At 42.6% G+C, this 15,555-nt stretch overlaps 1 protein-coding gene across 1 annotated transcript in view; it reads left to right on the forward strand.

Moving 5' to 3' along the window:
- The window catches only part of ADCY2 (adenylate cyclase 2), a 190,999-nt gene that overhangs the window by 97,865 nt on the left and 77,579 nt on the right, over nucleotides 1-15,555 (forward strand). The window contains exons 7-10 of the mRNA XM_084850684.1: nucleotides 1,102-1,229; nucleotides 10,234-10,392; nucleotides 11,670-11,802; nucleotides 12,604-12,780. Of these exons, the coding sequence (XP_084706810.1) occupies nucleotides 1,102-1,229; nucleotides 10,234-10,392; nucleotides 11,670-11,802; nucleotides 12,604-12,780 (597 nt within the window). The remainder of the gene's footprint in view (nucleotides 1-1,101; nucleotides 1,230-10,233; nucleotides 10,393-11,669; nucleotides 11,803-12,603; nucleotides 12,781-15,555) is intronic.

The following is a 15,555-nucleotide window of genomic DNA, read 5'->3' on the forward strand; positions in this document are numbered from 1 at the left end:
AAGTTGCCTGCCCTTGAACTAAAAGGAATTGTTTTTGAAGTCCCTAGTCTTGTAACACTTTCCACATTAATTGATCCACAATGGAACCACTGCATGTCTGTGCATTGCAGAAGATTCAGGGCCTGTGGTCTCCATTCATGACGGGCTTGCCTTGCCTGCAGCCACATGAAAACTGAATGCCAGTTTATACCTTCAATAATATGAAGTGTTGAAGCTTTTCCCGGGCTTTGCCATTTCATGTTGCAGATAAGAAAATGGTCCCCTACAAAGAAAAACCTTCTTGCATTGGGAAAAAAAACCCAATACGTTAGAGGAACAGGCTCAACGTTGGCTTTTCGTTGACATGCTTCTTTTTTCTGGGTAGGGAGTTTGTCATGGCAGAACATCCGAACATATACCTGTGGTCTTGATTCTGCTGAATGTATACATAGGGGCCTGAGAATGTACGCTGGAATATGCCCAAGACACCTCTGTTGATAAGCATTGCAAGAGAACATCAGCACTGGAGGGCTAGCTGACTTCCATGCATTTTGCCCAACATTACTGATCTTCTCATCAAGGAACCCCTGAGAAGAACAATAGAGTTCTGCAATATACGGCTTGCAAATTGCTAACATCTAATGGGAAAAAAACTGGTTCTGAATGGATTAAAAATAATGCTGTCAGGCATTATTTAAAAGGCTAATTATATTGCCATTAAAGAGCTCAATAATGTAGCAGTATAATTTTGAATGCTAAGCTTAGTGTTATTCCTGCAAGTGCTTGAATATGGATGACAACAAATATCCTGTGTTTAAAATTTCAAACCTGTTCCCAGAGGACCTCTCTATTTTTGTACCATGCAGGAGGAGGTTTTTATTTAATTTCCTATGTCTCTGGATACTGCGTAGCCTGTGCGTGTTTCTGATTTCACACATCAGGGAAAGTAGGACAGTGGAAATTAGCACTCACAGCACATTCCAGCCCAGTTATCTTCCTCCTCCTTATCTTTAGGTGGAATACATTTGATGATATCTGGTACATCCAGCTACTGCAGCATTACTGGTAAGCTTTATACAGCTGTATTGACCATCTCCTAACTGATCCTTTTTTTCCCTTCAGGAAAATGAATGTATGCGAATTAAAATCTTAGGAGATTGCTACTACTGTGTGTCTGGCCTCCCTTTGTCTCTTCAAAATCATGCCAAGAACTGTGTGAAAATGGGGCTGGACATGTGCGAAGCCATAAAGTAGGTATAGACATGTTATAACTCAACACCGTTATTATCCTTAACAACAAATAAACCCCATGCGTTTGCTTTAAATCTACATCTCTTTCTTTGGTTTATTTCCATAGTTGAGTGCTTTTAGCTCCAGATCCAAAGGGGGCAATCTTGGTTCTGTCTATAGCTATAGCAATGAAGAATATTACAGATTAAAAACAGAGAGTGGAGCTAATGCATTTAAAATCATCCCAAAGCTGGCCAGAACAAAAAATCTTTTAACAGCCTGCCTAAAATTAAACAAAGAAGGGGCCAGTCTAACCTCTTCAGAAAGAGAGAGTTCCACAATTGGGGTGCTACCACAGTAAAGGCCCTGTCCTGTGTTCTCGCCAGTCTAGCCTCTGCTGGTGGTGGGACATACAGAAGGGCTTCCAAAGCAGATCTTAAACTATGGGCAGGTTCATATGGCCGGAGGGAGTCTTTCTGATACCCTGGCCCCAACCACCTATGAAATATATTATACCATAATCATATGATAGATTATGTGTTAGAATAGGCACAAGGCAATTTTCACTTATGACCCCTTCTAATGTAAATTGAGTAGCATGAGAGTCATAGCAGTGTGTGCCCATTCCTACCCCAACCAATGTTAGAAGATCGAGATCTGCTAAGAACTTTCCATGACAGCATTGCTCTCCCAGGAATGTCAAAAGGAATTATAAGAGTGGGCCAAACCTCCTACCTTGGAACCAAGACTGGCTGGTATGTAATTTACTACATCATAAATGTGGCTGGTGCCAAAGCATATATGAAAATGTACAACAATTGAAAATTTGATTTGTTTAGACAGCATCATCAGTGTATATGGTGCTTTATGGAGTAACATAAACAAATGGAACTGGGCCCTGGCTTAAAAATCTTATAATCTAAATGTTGGTGGTAGAGGAGGCAGCAGATGGAAGGCAGAAGCAAGGACATCAAACAGAGTGGAAAGAATGGGCAAAGCAAGGTAACAGGATCTGAATGTGAGCAAATGCAGTTATAGATACTTAGGCTTCATTTCAGGATTTGGAGGTTAGGCCAGTATGACATGTTGACTTATCTTTGCAGAATAATATTTTATAATAATTCCTTACATGTATACAGATGACTATTTAGCAAATTCTTAAGCCCATGCCTACTTTTAAATCTACAAAAACAGACCCATTAAGGCTGGCTAAAATACTACCATTGCCATGTAGGTGGTGCTTGAAAAGGGGCACAACCCAGAGTCCCCATATCTCCTGCAGAGTGTTTCTGTAATATTTAACATGGCTCTTCATCATCTCCTTCACCATGTATAGCATTTCCATGCCAGCACCGTGCATTCTGATCAACAGTAGTGCTGACATGGCAGCAGTTTACTTTGGAAGAACTGGACAATGAGCTCTTATGGTGGTGATGTGGTAGAGAACACCACGTGAGCCTGCTTTGACCTTGTGTGGGCTTGGAGGACTTGTATTCAAACCCAGAAAGTCTGGGGCTCAAATCCCTGCTTGGCCGTGATGCTGACTGAGTGACAGTCTGGGCCAGCCTAACCTCTCTGATCTCTCAGCCTAACCTACCACACAGGGTCAAGCCAAGGTCAGATGGCTGTTGGGAAGATAAAATGAGGTAGCCACCACACATGCCACTCTGAGCTCCTTAAAGAAGGGTCAGCATGTGATAAATAAAGCATATGATAAATAATACTACTACTTGCCTGATAGAGGTGATGTGAAGACCACCCCTTAGTCAAGAGTTATAATTAGTTCCATCTAACCTTATGGAGGAATTCAAAGTTTCAATTACAACTATAACAATATACAACTATAACAACTATAACTATAACTCCCTACGCAGTCATAAGTACACAATGGGCAGCGTCTTTTATTATCTGCTTTAGTGAAGCTCAGGCTCTCACAGCTCCCGTTAAACCACATGCATTCCAAATGCTTGTTGTACAATCAGCATTTTTTTTCTTAATTCTGTGGATTAGGTATAAAGTTAATTTGTGCTAACAGACTTTATATTTTAAATATAGCCCTGCTGGTTTTCCTTCATTAGTTATTTCTCCAATTCCCTCCTTTGTGTTTTCAAAGATAATTACCATCTGATCTTGGCTTGACTTTCGGAAATAAATTCCTTTTGAGAAAATGGTCTTGGAGATAGTAAAGAAACAATTAGAAATTAGAAATGGAATATAAATGTACTTGTCAGGTTGTCGAGAAGAGTGAACAGTTGGGTAGGTGTTCAGAATATTCAGATACAGGTGGGGATCTGTGAAGAAAATGTTGAGGTGGGCTGTTCTCCTGGAGGGCAAATGAATCCCAAGGCAAGCCATGGTCATTTACTTAGTTAGTCCAAGGCACTCCAGTCCTGGTGTAGGGTGCTTTAGGGGAGGGCTCTGATTCAGTGGTAGCGCACATGCTTTGCAGACACAGTGGGTGGCTGGGGCAACAAAGGGCTCTTTCCATCTCTCCACTATTTTCCGGCAACTCTCCAGAAGCCACCAGTTTATCACCTTTATCACCTGACATGCTAGGAAGAGAGACTATGGCTGTCTTCACCCCTGCCATTTTATCCCACTACAAACCAGTCCTTTGTATTCCAGATCCTTTCCGGGATTTAGACTGGCCCTGTATATAGGCATCTCTCATAGCACTTCCCTCCTCTCTATACCTTTTCATGGCTGCACAGAAAAATCAGGAGAGAAGGCTGATCATTGGTTCCTGTGACATAATTGATGGCTCTGCCCGTCCCTCCACTCCTCTGCAGAAGGAGCAAAATCAGAAGCACTTCTAGTGACTTTAAAAGTGGAGGCAACCCTCCTTCCAGATGCGTTTGCTTGGTCCTCATGGTGCTTCCACAGGAGGCTTCCCATCTACTGGCTTTCTTTCCCCCGCCCCCCTGCTCTGTTGTTGCTCTTCCCTCTTATTCTGGCTTCCCAACAACCCTGTAAGGTGGGCTAGAAGAAGAGATAGTGGCTGGCTGGCTTCCCAATCATACGGATGTTTTCACAGGCATGAGTGCAAGTCCATTCAATGGCTGTATGTATGTACATGCCAATCCTGTGGAGATGTCTGCCCCACCTTCTTCCATGCCGTCCTAGATGGTTGCCACTTAGACATGGTTTGAATCAAAGCAGTGCCTCCCTCCCGCCTGCCCTGGCACAAGTGCAAAGGAGTAAAGCGGGGTTGGGTGGGTCTTGTTTTCATCTCTTCACTTGTGCTGTACTGTTTCCTCGCAGCCCCCAGAAAAGCTACGACTTACTTCTGAGTAGACATAAGATCACTCTAAGACTGCAACCCTTGGCACGCTTACTTGGAAGTAAACCCCACTGAAATTAACGGGGTGCTCTGACTCAACAGAGGATGTTGATTCTAAGCTTGGTGGGGTGGGGGATCAGATCTCTCTCCCTTCATTGCAGGGAAGCATTTTACCCTCTTCTCCCTCCAGTTGAGAAATGTGCTCAAGCATTTACATGGCAGACATATGGTTTGAATCGAGGAAGGCAGGTGTAGCCCTCCAACCATGCGCCCTCCCCTCCTTGCAAGGAAGGGAGAGAGCGCAGTTGGTGGGCGACTCCTGCCCTCGCACCTGTTAAACCTGCTCGGTCTCCTTCTGTGCAAGGAACCCTCCCACCTGTTCTTCCCTCCTTGCCAAGAGGATCCCTGCTCAGGATCTCCTGGGTGCAACATGCCCCGCAGCCCATCCTCAGTGCCTTCGTCATCCTGAGCGCGCCCCCAGCAACCGAAAACAAACGCCCACAGCCGTCCAGACACAGTGCTTTCTTCTGTTATTGGAGAATTTAACATGGAGGTCACAGTACTCCTGTTCCATGGGCGGGGAAAAATACCACATCTTTTGCGTTTGAGGAAAACACGGGTTAGGCTGGGGAAAATGGTGGGAGATGCCCTGGAGGTTCACGATGTCATCTAAAGAGCCCGCAAACATCTGTGAGAGAGCCATCTCAACAGCAGAGTAAAAGCTCCATGCGAAGAAGCCCTATGTCAGGAGCGCCCTAGCTGCCTCTTGCAGTCCCCACCAATAGCCAACTCAGGACATAGACGACGAGGAATTCTTTCCGAGACTTTATTCCTTTATTACTTTATGACTCTTTCAGATACTAATCACTAGCGACAAAGCAAGGAACAGCACTGGGGAAAGATAGCAGAGTAGCCTAAGCTCCAGGTAAGGCAGTTGGTCCCTGTTTGAAGGAGAACCACGGGAAGACCCTGAACTTATGGGCTAGGGAGAGATCCTCCCTCTTTCCCTTGGGTCCTCGGGATGTGACCGTTGCTTGCACGCCAAGCGAGCGCTACGCCTCCTTTCTATGCCCTCCATCTGTTGTCGCTCCCTGCATCTGCGCCGAGCGTCCAGCAAGCCCCCCTCCAGCGCTCTCTCACTGCCAGGGTCGCTATCTATCCCAGGAATGCTGGCAGGAGGAATCTCTGCGAGCTGCTTTGCTTGTGAGAGAAGAGCGAGCTCCTCTCCCACGGATTGCTGTTCCTCCTCAGAATCAGAACTGCTCTGGGGCTCTATTGGCTCAGTTTCCACCCTGAAACCCTATAACTATAAGAACATAAGAAGAGCCATGCTGCATCTGACCAAACACCTTATCTAGTTCAGCATTCTGTTCACAGAGTTGGCCAATGGGAAGCCTAGAAGCAGGGTGTGAGTGCAACAGCACCCTCCCGCCCATGTGCCTCAGCAATCAATATTGAGAGGTATGCTGACCCTGCTATTGGAGGTCATAAATAGCCATCAGGACTAGTAGCCATTGATAGCTTCATCTTCCACGAATTTGTCTAATCCCCTTTTAAAGCCAAGTTAGTGGCCATTACTACCTCTTGTGGTAGCCAATTCCATAGTTGACCTATGTAGTTGACCTATGTGCTTCATTGGACAACAATAGGTTCTAGTTATTGGACAGAGGTAGAAAAACTTATCACTCTCTACTTTCTCCACACCATACATAATTTTATACATCTATAACATGTCCCTTCCCCCCTCGCTCTCCCTTTTTCTAAGTTAAGGAGCCCCAAACATTGTACGTTTTCTCATAGAGGAGTTGCTTCTGCCCCTTGATTGTTTTGGTTGCCTTTTTCTGTGCCTTCTACAATTTTACAATATCCTTTTTGAGGTGCAGTGACTGCAACTGTACACAGTATTCAGAGTGTGGCTGGACCAAAGATTTGTATAAAGGCATATCATGTTGGCAGTTTTATTTTTGATTTCTTTTCTAATGGAACCCAACATGGATTTTGCCTTCCTCACAGCAAACACACGCTGGGTCAACATTTCCATTGAGCTGTCCACCACAGATCCAAGATCTCTTTCTTGTGCAGTCCCTGCCAGCTCAGACCCCATCAGCGTATCTGTGAAGTTGGGATTTTTTGCCCCAACATGCATTGCTTTACACTTGTTTACCCTGATCCGCATTTGCCATTTAGATGCCCGTTCTCCCAGCTTGGAGCTCTTGCTGTCCCTTTTTGTTTAACTACTCTGTGTAATTTGGTGTTTATCTGCAATCCTGACCACTAAAAATACTAACAATTAACAGTTGACAATTAAATGTTTGGCTGTGCTGGGAGTTGCCGTTCAAAACATGTAGATGGCACCAGGCTGGGGAACAGCTGGTTTAGATAAACTGGATACTCATTTAATAATGGGGCAGGGAGAGAAATAACATTAACAATAATATTTAATATTAACATTTATTAGCTCATTCTATGAAGGTCAGAACCTATGCAGGCAAAAGTTTTAAAATAAATAACAATGAAGTATTAAAAGGTTCTAGCTGTGTATAGGCTTTGTAATTATCTTGTTTAAATCCAGCACTTCAGAAGATTTAAGACTGATCAAACTCTTGAAATGGTCTGAAGACTAATTCACAGGGCTGCCCCTCCCAAGAGTTGGAGTGAAGCACCAGCCTCAGGCAGTGGTGACTTATGTGCCCTTCCCACTGCCATGACAGCCCCCCACCGCAGGTGCTGCTGGCTGGCCAGCTGCTCCAGAGAGCCCTATTGATCACTTTCTCCCTGTGGCTTTTGCCACGGGAGAGAACAGAGCCAACAAAGCTGTGCGGAGTTCTCCAGAGCAGCCACCCACATCTGGCTTGACCTGAGGATTCCCTCAGGGTGATCCAGAGCGGGGATGAGTGGGTGGTCTCTTTGAAGAGCTGCGTTGGCCATAAATGGAGTCTGGTGCAGCTCAGCCAGGCACAAATGCCTGGCTCAGAGGGGTCTTTCCTTACAGCCAGGCATTGTGGGAGGGGTATCCCTGGAGATTGCTTATATTGTGGGTGATCTGCAGGGACACTGCTTCCCACATTGCCTGGCGCTGAGGAAGGACCCCCCTCAGAGGCTATCATTTTGTCCTGGCCATCTTTCTGCAGAGCCGTGCCACCCACTTTTTATGGGAGCTGCAGCAACAATGGTAGCTGCGGCAATGAGGAGAGAAGTGGGAGATGGGAGGCACAGGGAGTGGGAGGTGCAGTGGAGGCCACATGTGCCCTCCCGCCTCAGGCAGCAGGAGAGCTTGCACCATACCCGCTAATTCAGTAAATTAGAATACAAATATGGATAAAATTCTGGGCATTGTAGAATAGGGATGGACCTATGTAGATTGTTAATGCTGGTATTTTCAGGCGAGACAAAGGGAGTTAAGTTCAAGAGTTCACTGATATTGACTTTAGTGAAAACTAGGCACCTCACTTCCTAACTGAAGGGCTTTAATTTCTGAATCAGGGTTTGGTTTGTTATTACTTTGATCCCATCCTGTGCAGAGTGCTCTGGACATACGTAAAATAAACTCTTCGTAATGCTATGAAGACAGAACCTTAATGGTCTTTCCTTTGGTAACACCATTGCATACAATGGGGTCTTACAGTCGGTTTATTTTATATTAATATTTTATATTATTTTATATTTTATATTATTGAACTTCATCTTAAGGTTTATCACACCATTCCAACATCCCATTCAGATTGTTTTCATATGTACATGTTTTTGGGACTGCCAAATCTCATTCTTGCCTATTGTCCTCAATTTTGTTCTAGGGTTTTTGTTTTCTGTAATGAATATATGTAAGATCTCTGTTATCCGATAGTTTTTGTTATAGGTATAGTTTTTGTTGTTTCTTAATGCTTTTTATGCTGTTCTTATTTTATTCTTTGTCTTGATGTTCTTTTCCTTTTATTGCATGTTAAATGAATTTCAGTGTAAGCCCCTTGGATGGTTTTTGAAGTTAAAATGTGAGACATACATTTCTTAAATAAAGTTATAATTTGTTGCCAACATTTTCTGAAGTAGTTATTAGAATATTAAGTACTGAGAAATTACTGAAGACCTGGGATGAGTTTACATATGTTCTTTGTCCAGGCTTTTCCAATGATGTTGTTACATTTACTCTGGAGTTCGGAATCTGCAAATTAAGAAGAATGGTTGTATTGGCTCTTTTAAAATTTAGAAATATTATGGACTCAATTAATATACAAACTGGATAGAAAAAGTAAATGTAAAATCTTCAGGAAGTGATGGAGATAATAAGGCAGCCAGAGTTTGAATATTTTCAAGTTAGATATCTTCTATCAGAAAGTTTAAGAACACGAGGTATGATACTGACAGTGCAATCCTGTACATGTCTACTCAAACCAATGAACTGTGGTTAAGCAAAAGCAGAAGTGAAAGCTTCCAAAATTCTCAGTGATGTGTGGGGAGGAGAAGAGAGGGGGGAGCGCATGAGCTCAAGACTCAACTGCAACTCATTCACATCACATTAAACTATGGTTTATTGTGATGTGCTAATGCAGCCAGAACTGTGTTCACACCATAAGCTTATTCTGGCTTACTGTGAACTAGCAGTGTGCTGGGTCACTCCCACTTGCTCCTTCCTTTGTGTGAGCATGTAAAATGAGGAAGGAAAAGCTTAGTGTGATTTTGCTCCTGAACAAGGAGCACCCTGGTTTGATGCTGGCTTACAATCCTGGCTTGTTTGGAGCAACAAACCAGGATCCCAGGTTCAAATATCATGATAAAGTATTGCATCCTGGTTAGTTTTACATGCTTATGTGAAGGGAGAAGCACAGCAGAAATGAACGGGATACATGCACAAGCATACTGCTTGTCCATAGTAAACCAGGATAAGACAGAAATTCTAGCTTCCCATTATGTGCAGATATGGCCAATATCTGAAATGGGGAACTGTGGTTTAATGTCAGTCTGCCAACCAGGATCTTAAACCACAGTTTGAAGTTGGTTTAAGATCCTGATAATTAACTGACATTAGACCATAGTTCACCATTTCAAACGTAAGAGCAAACTGTGATCTAATTTAACCAGGATATTAGGGCTGATGGAGGGAAGAAGGAAGAGGAGAGCTCATGAAGAAGTATGCAGTCCAGTGACTTGTTTCTGGCTGCTAAACTTTGGCTTGGTAAACTAGGAATTGAGCATCCAAACTGGGTCAGTATGAGAGGGGAGGGAAGTCAGAACCACCAGTTCTAAAATATTAAGATGTAGAATTTTATTAATTTTTTTAGATGATGAGATGAAAATATTGAGAAAGTTTTAAGAAGTGAGTTCTTCTGTTGAGGGATGTGAAGTCTGTAGGAGCACTAAAATTGGGGGAAAAGTCCTTGTGATCTAAGACCAATGTTTCCCATCTATGTTGCCAACCAGTTTTAAAAAATGAAAGGCCAGTTGTATTTTTAATTTAGAATGAATTCTTTGAAAATAGGCTCTGTATATGGCCTTTATTTATATGTTTTTATGTTGTCTGTTTTTGTTATTGATGTTGATATGGTTGTTCATTAAATCAATACATTAATACATCTTAGTTCTAAATAAGTTATTAAAAATATGGCTAAGGCTTTTTATTAATTTAGAATATTTCTATACTGTTTTTTATTAAAATATCAAAAGTGATGTATTAAAAATCATCATTATGTGAAAGCAGTTCTTTAACTTCCAGAAAATAACACTTGTGATTAATTATTTCTCAATAACAGGAAAGTCAGAGATGCAACTGGGGTTGATATTAATATGCGAGTAGGAGTGCATTCTGGGAATGTCCTCTGTGGTGTGATTGGACTGCAGAAATGGCAGTATGATGTATGGTCACATGATGTTACATTGGCCAATCACATGGAAGCTGGAGGAGTTCCTGGGTAAGACATGGATTTAAAAACATTTTCCCATATGAAATAAAAACATAGCTCATTTCAGAATGGCATGCTGCTTGTGGACTTTGGTGCTAGTGGGACAGAAAACAAGCTCACCATGCAGTCATGGGCTCGTCCCTGTATGCATCAGGCAAACCTATACTGCTGCCCAGCCCTCTCTCCTCACTGGGAAATGCCATATTTTAAATAGGCCTGATTGTCTCATTGGCATGATCCTGTCAAACTGAAGTCCTTCTAAGTCAAATTTATTTCAAATTTATTTAGCTCTCCGGTTAAACCCAATAGGACTATAAGTTTTGGCTAGATTGTGTCGGCTATTGAAATTCATGTATTTTTTCCTGTTCAGTTGCTCTGATCCACTGTTCCCTGTTTGCCGCAATACGTCCATTGAGCTACTGCAAATGTAGATTTTCCCCATTTACTGAAATTGAATGGCCTCTGAAGGCACAGGATACCGTTTCACTGCTGATACACATCTTGGCTCCCATAAGGTGCTGAGACAGGAGCCTGGAAACCAGATGAGAGCCACTCTGACCTCTTCTGAGGAACAGAAAGATACAAGTTTAATAAATGCATGGAGAGAACAGCTCCACATTTTTTAAAAATGTGGAGCTACCTGCTATTTAATTGAATGGGGAAGCTGCTGGGGGCAGGTGAAGCCTTCAGGCCTGCAAGGTTTAACTTGCTTGGGACAAATGAGAAAGTCTGATGAGCTTTTTCAGTGTTAGGTATAGTGGATCTTTTTCTGGATTACAGATAAAAGGTGGGCCTAGTTCTCACTGAGGTAGCCAACTGGAGTCTGGGTTGTACCACTTTAGACTGCAGGTGGGGGCTCACATGATAGGGGCTCACCCCTCCCCCAATTGCTCCACATAGAAAACTAGATGTCGGGGGAAAGGTCCTAACTAATATATTCCTTGGCATGCTAGTATTCTGTAGACAATTTTGGAGGGCATGGAGGAATACTCAGTCACGCAAGCCCCCATCTACAGTCTGAAATGGTAAAGTCTAGTGACGGGTTGATGAGCTCAGTAGAACAAGGCCTCACTTGCATTTGCTTTTATGTTTAGCAACCAAGCAATCATCAGGTTTATATATGCAAATATATATATATTTAACAACATGTCATTTAATTCACATACATCTCATCATGTATATAAAACTGTGGGAAATATTTCTCAATAGTAAAACAAAGAAGCAAAAAGCAGTGTTACATTCTTAATGTTGTATAATGGTCATTTTAAAATAAACCATAATTTCAGCCGTGTTCACATTACTTCAGTCACCTTGGCGCACTTGAATGGAGCTTACAAAGTGGAAGACGGGGACGGAGATGCAAGAGACCCATATCTCAAGGAACATAATGTGAAAACCTACTTTATAATCAATCCCAAGGTTAGGAGCGCTTCATTTGTTTTGTCCATAGTTAGGCTACTGTGTTTAAAAACCCTAGAAGCAGACAAGAGCAATGGTTTAGCTTCTGTGCCTCCTAGGATCACACTGCCTTTTTTATCTGGATTGCACAAGTAATGTAACAATGAGCATCAGCATACACCCGTCTGGATTTGCTGGTGTTAAAACCTTTCTGTTACATAGGGTGCTTCCAGACAGCTTTTATTGTGTAATTCCCTGACTCATTAATGGAATGTTGCAGGTGGTCCAGAATCATTGTCTTCAGTTTGTAACCCTCGTATGTTTCCCTACAGTTTCTCCCACCCCTTCTCTTACCAGAAAAAAGACAGGAAAATGGAATAGCTTTACAGTGTGTTTGGATTGCTAGGAGCTGTCCACCTTGAAGCATTGTGGCTGCACCATACTTTTGGCTGTACCGCTTTGTGGTATTATCCAGGGTGGGTATATGCTGCAATTTTGTGGGAGTGCCAGAGAAGTAGAACATGGTAATGGGCTCAGAATTCAGCTTCCTGAGAATCTCAGCTTTCTTTTTCTAAGAACAAGTTTCTAGCCCTCATTCACTTGTGGCCAATTCCTCCTAAAATCTAAAAGGATGGCTGAATAAGATTTCTAATGCTTGGGGCTTCGCTGACCCCCATAGCTTCTCCCCATTACTAGCAGAACTAGAAAAAAATATGCAAAATAGCAAACATTGTACAAAATGTATATCACCTGCATCTCTTTTGTGGTCATTTTACATTGTGTTCTTTTTTTTCCTTTTGTGTTCATTTACTTCTTAACTAGGAAGAAAAGCGAAGTCCGCAGCATCATTTCCGACCTCGGAACACATTAGATGGAGCTAAAATGAGAGCGTCTGTTCGTATGACAAGGTATTTGGAATCTTGGGGAGCAGCCAAGCCGTTTGCTCACTTACACCATCGGGACAGCATGATTACCGAAAATGGCAAGATCAGCACCATGGTATGGGCTTTCTTATATCATTTTAATAAGTTGAATTATTTTGTTATTAACCTTTTATTAGATTTTTTTTTCATTTTCGAATGCCATATAAACAGTAAGCCCTTCCCCTCTCCAGCCTCCCCCCAGCCAAATTATTTTTTGGAAAAAAAAACCCAAATATTTTCATGAAATACGCATACATATATACACACACCAAATTCCAAACCAATTGTCATGATGGCCTCTTTTCTATTGACCAATGGTTTTGTTAAATTGATAACACCAAAGCCGGTGAGGCCTTATTAGTGTCATGTGAATTTGAATAACTCCTTGGATGCAGAGTTCTGTTACTGCCTAGGCCCAGGGCTGGCTCCAGGTTTGGGAGGGCCCTTGGCTGAGTGCCCTCCAGTGTGTTCTCTGTCAGTGCCCACCCAGCCTTCTTGGCCATTGGCTTACTTGGCAGCAGCAATAGATGGCGAGGAAACCACCATTTTAAATTTTCTATAATGCCCCCAACATAGCGGCATTCTGAGACACTATAGAATTATGTGGGCAACCACTCCCACCACACTCATGGCATTGTGGGAAATTAAAATGGCAGCTTCTCAGACCTGAATGCCTGGAGTAGAGGTTCTAGGGCAGATGTCAGTGCTGGTGGGCCCTGTCAGAGTGCTGGGGTCCTGGCAGCTGTGCAAGGATGCAAGATGTTAATACTGGGCCTGCATAGGCCCCTCCCTACCCCCTTTTTTAAAAACAGCATTGTTGCCTTGGTTCATTGATGGTGAGAATCTTTGGTTTTGAAGTCCTGGTTTTCTTTTCCATTTTTGTGGCTGAGATAAGTGTCTCTTTTAAAAAGTGTTAATCTTTATTTATTACTAGCAACTGTAGCAACTGTTTATAATTATGATAGAGGGTGTGTGTGCAGGGACTGCCTGCCTTTTCCAGGGACAGCTGGAGGAAGGGAGCTGCAGTCCATCCCCCCCACAGGACTGGCACACGGGTTTGCTCCCATGGCAAAATTGTTCTGATGGGCAGAGCTTTACTTGTCCCCATAGGAGTGAATGCCAATGCATTTACTTTGCTCCACAGAATTTGGCGAGAGACGTTTAGAACTATCTAACTATTTATATAGCATCACTTCTTATCTGCATGACCCCATCCTAGATTCTGTTGGTCAAGTTTGAGAATATGTAACAACCTTTGGAACTGGTTTTCATAGATGGGGTATTCGGACGTAACAGCGGTATTTGGTGGTAATTTATGGGTTAAGTAACCCAGTGATTGTGGGGATGCATACTGTGCATGAGCCACTTCCAGTTTCCAGCAACAACTTATGAATTCCGCATTTGTAAGTTGTTCCCGTGATGTCCAAACCCGGGCACTTGGGATTGCTCGTGAGTTAAACAAACCCAAGTTAACCTATGGTTAATTAACCCACAAACTGCCACCAAACACCGCCATTACGTCTGAACAAGTTCAGAGAGACAAGTGGGACCTGCATACCCTCTTCAAGGATATTTAATTTCCCTTGGTTTTGAGGGGAGGAGGAGTCCCCATTAGATGATTTTGTAAAAAGATTTTTGTATATTGGCAAACCTTGGCATTTTCCTGAGTCTGCTGATACTTTCCTTCGTTTTGGCTATGTAAGGATCTATACTCAGACAATGAGTTTGCTAATAATATTGTCAGGAGTGCTCCTGAGCGCAGGGAGTAGGAGAGTAGTTCAGATGCTGAAGAAGAACCGCCAGACATGGGGGAGGAAGTTTCCCAAGGTAGTCCAGACATGGCTAGCCAGGCTTCTCAGGTTTCAAAGGTCCAGCTGGAAGAGGAAGGTCCTCTTCACTCCCCCCTGTGAGAGACAGTGAACAGGGAGAGCTGGTGTTTGGCAAGTCTGAATTAATAGAGGAGAGAAGGCCGGGGCGGAACTTAGAAGGTCTACCTGATTGGCCCTGCATGAATAGCAGCGCTTAGAAGCCTCTTGAGAGAGACCTCCCCCCACCCCTTAAGTTAGGCTAGTGAGCCCGCCTTCCTTTCAAACGGTGGGCAACTTTCATAGTTACCTTTTAAACCCCTGGAAGGCATTTCCTTGCAGACTGAGAGTCACTGAGAATTTGCATCTGTATGGCCCTTTGTGGTAATAGATTGAACGCTGTAGACTGAAGCCTCTTGTCTGTGTTTGATTCGGCATTTGAAGATCAGTGTGGGTAAAAGGAATCCTGACAAATATAAAGGATACACAGATGAAAAACATATGTATTATTAACAGCTTGTTTGCTTTTCTTCATGTGATACAAACTGTGGTTGTGATGAAGGATAGCTATGTCATCATTCCCTATAATACTGAACTTGGCAGGCCTAGAGATGTGAGGGCCCAGAAAAAAATGGAAAAATTCAGGAAAAAACTGGTTTTTTTTTCTGTTTTTTTCCAAGGACCATTTTTGTTTCTTTACGAAAAATTGGAAAAATTGAACAGTTTTGGATTATGAAATATTTTCTTTTAGAATTTAAGACACAGTATTTATATATTATTACCCAGCCTTTATTCCCCCCCAAATGATTTCTAAAAACTGTGTAATAAGACTTTTATAGAAAGACTAGAGATGTAAAATGTCTGGAAATAATGAAGCCATGGGGAGAAATATTTTTAATCCTCTCTGTAAGATTCCCAGCATACGTATTTCTTTCATTGCTTATTAAAATTATTGATCTAAAGTGTATTTTACTGATGGACATTTATGCTCAGTTTCCCAACATGTGAGTAGAATCGCCACTGTGTATTCTTGACAGCAAATGTGC

The sequence above is a fragment of the Heloderma suspectum genome, chromosome 4, assembly GCF_057233095.1.
Source record: "Heloderma suspectum isolate Gila_16-S chromosome 4, 16-S_ref, whole genome shotgun sequence".
In the NCBI taxonomy this organism is placed as follows: Eukaryota; Metazoa; Chordata; class Lepidosauria; order Squamata; family Helodermatidae; genus Heloderma; species Heloderma suspectum.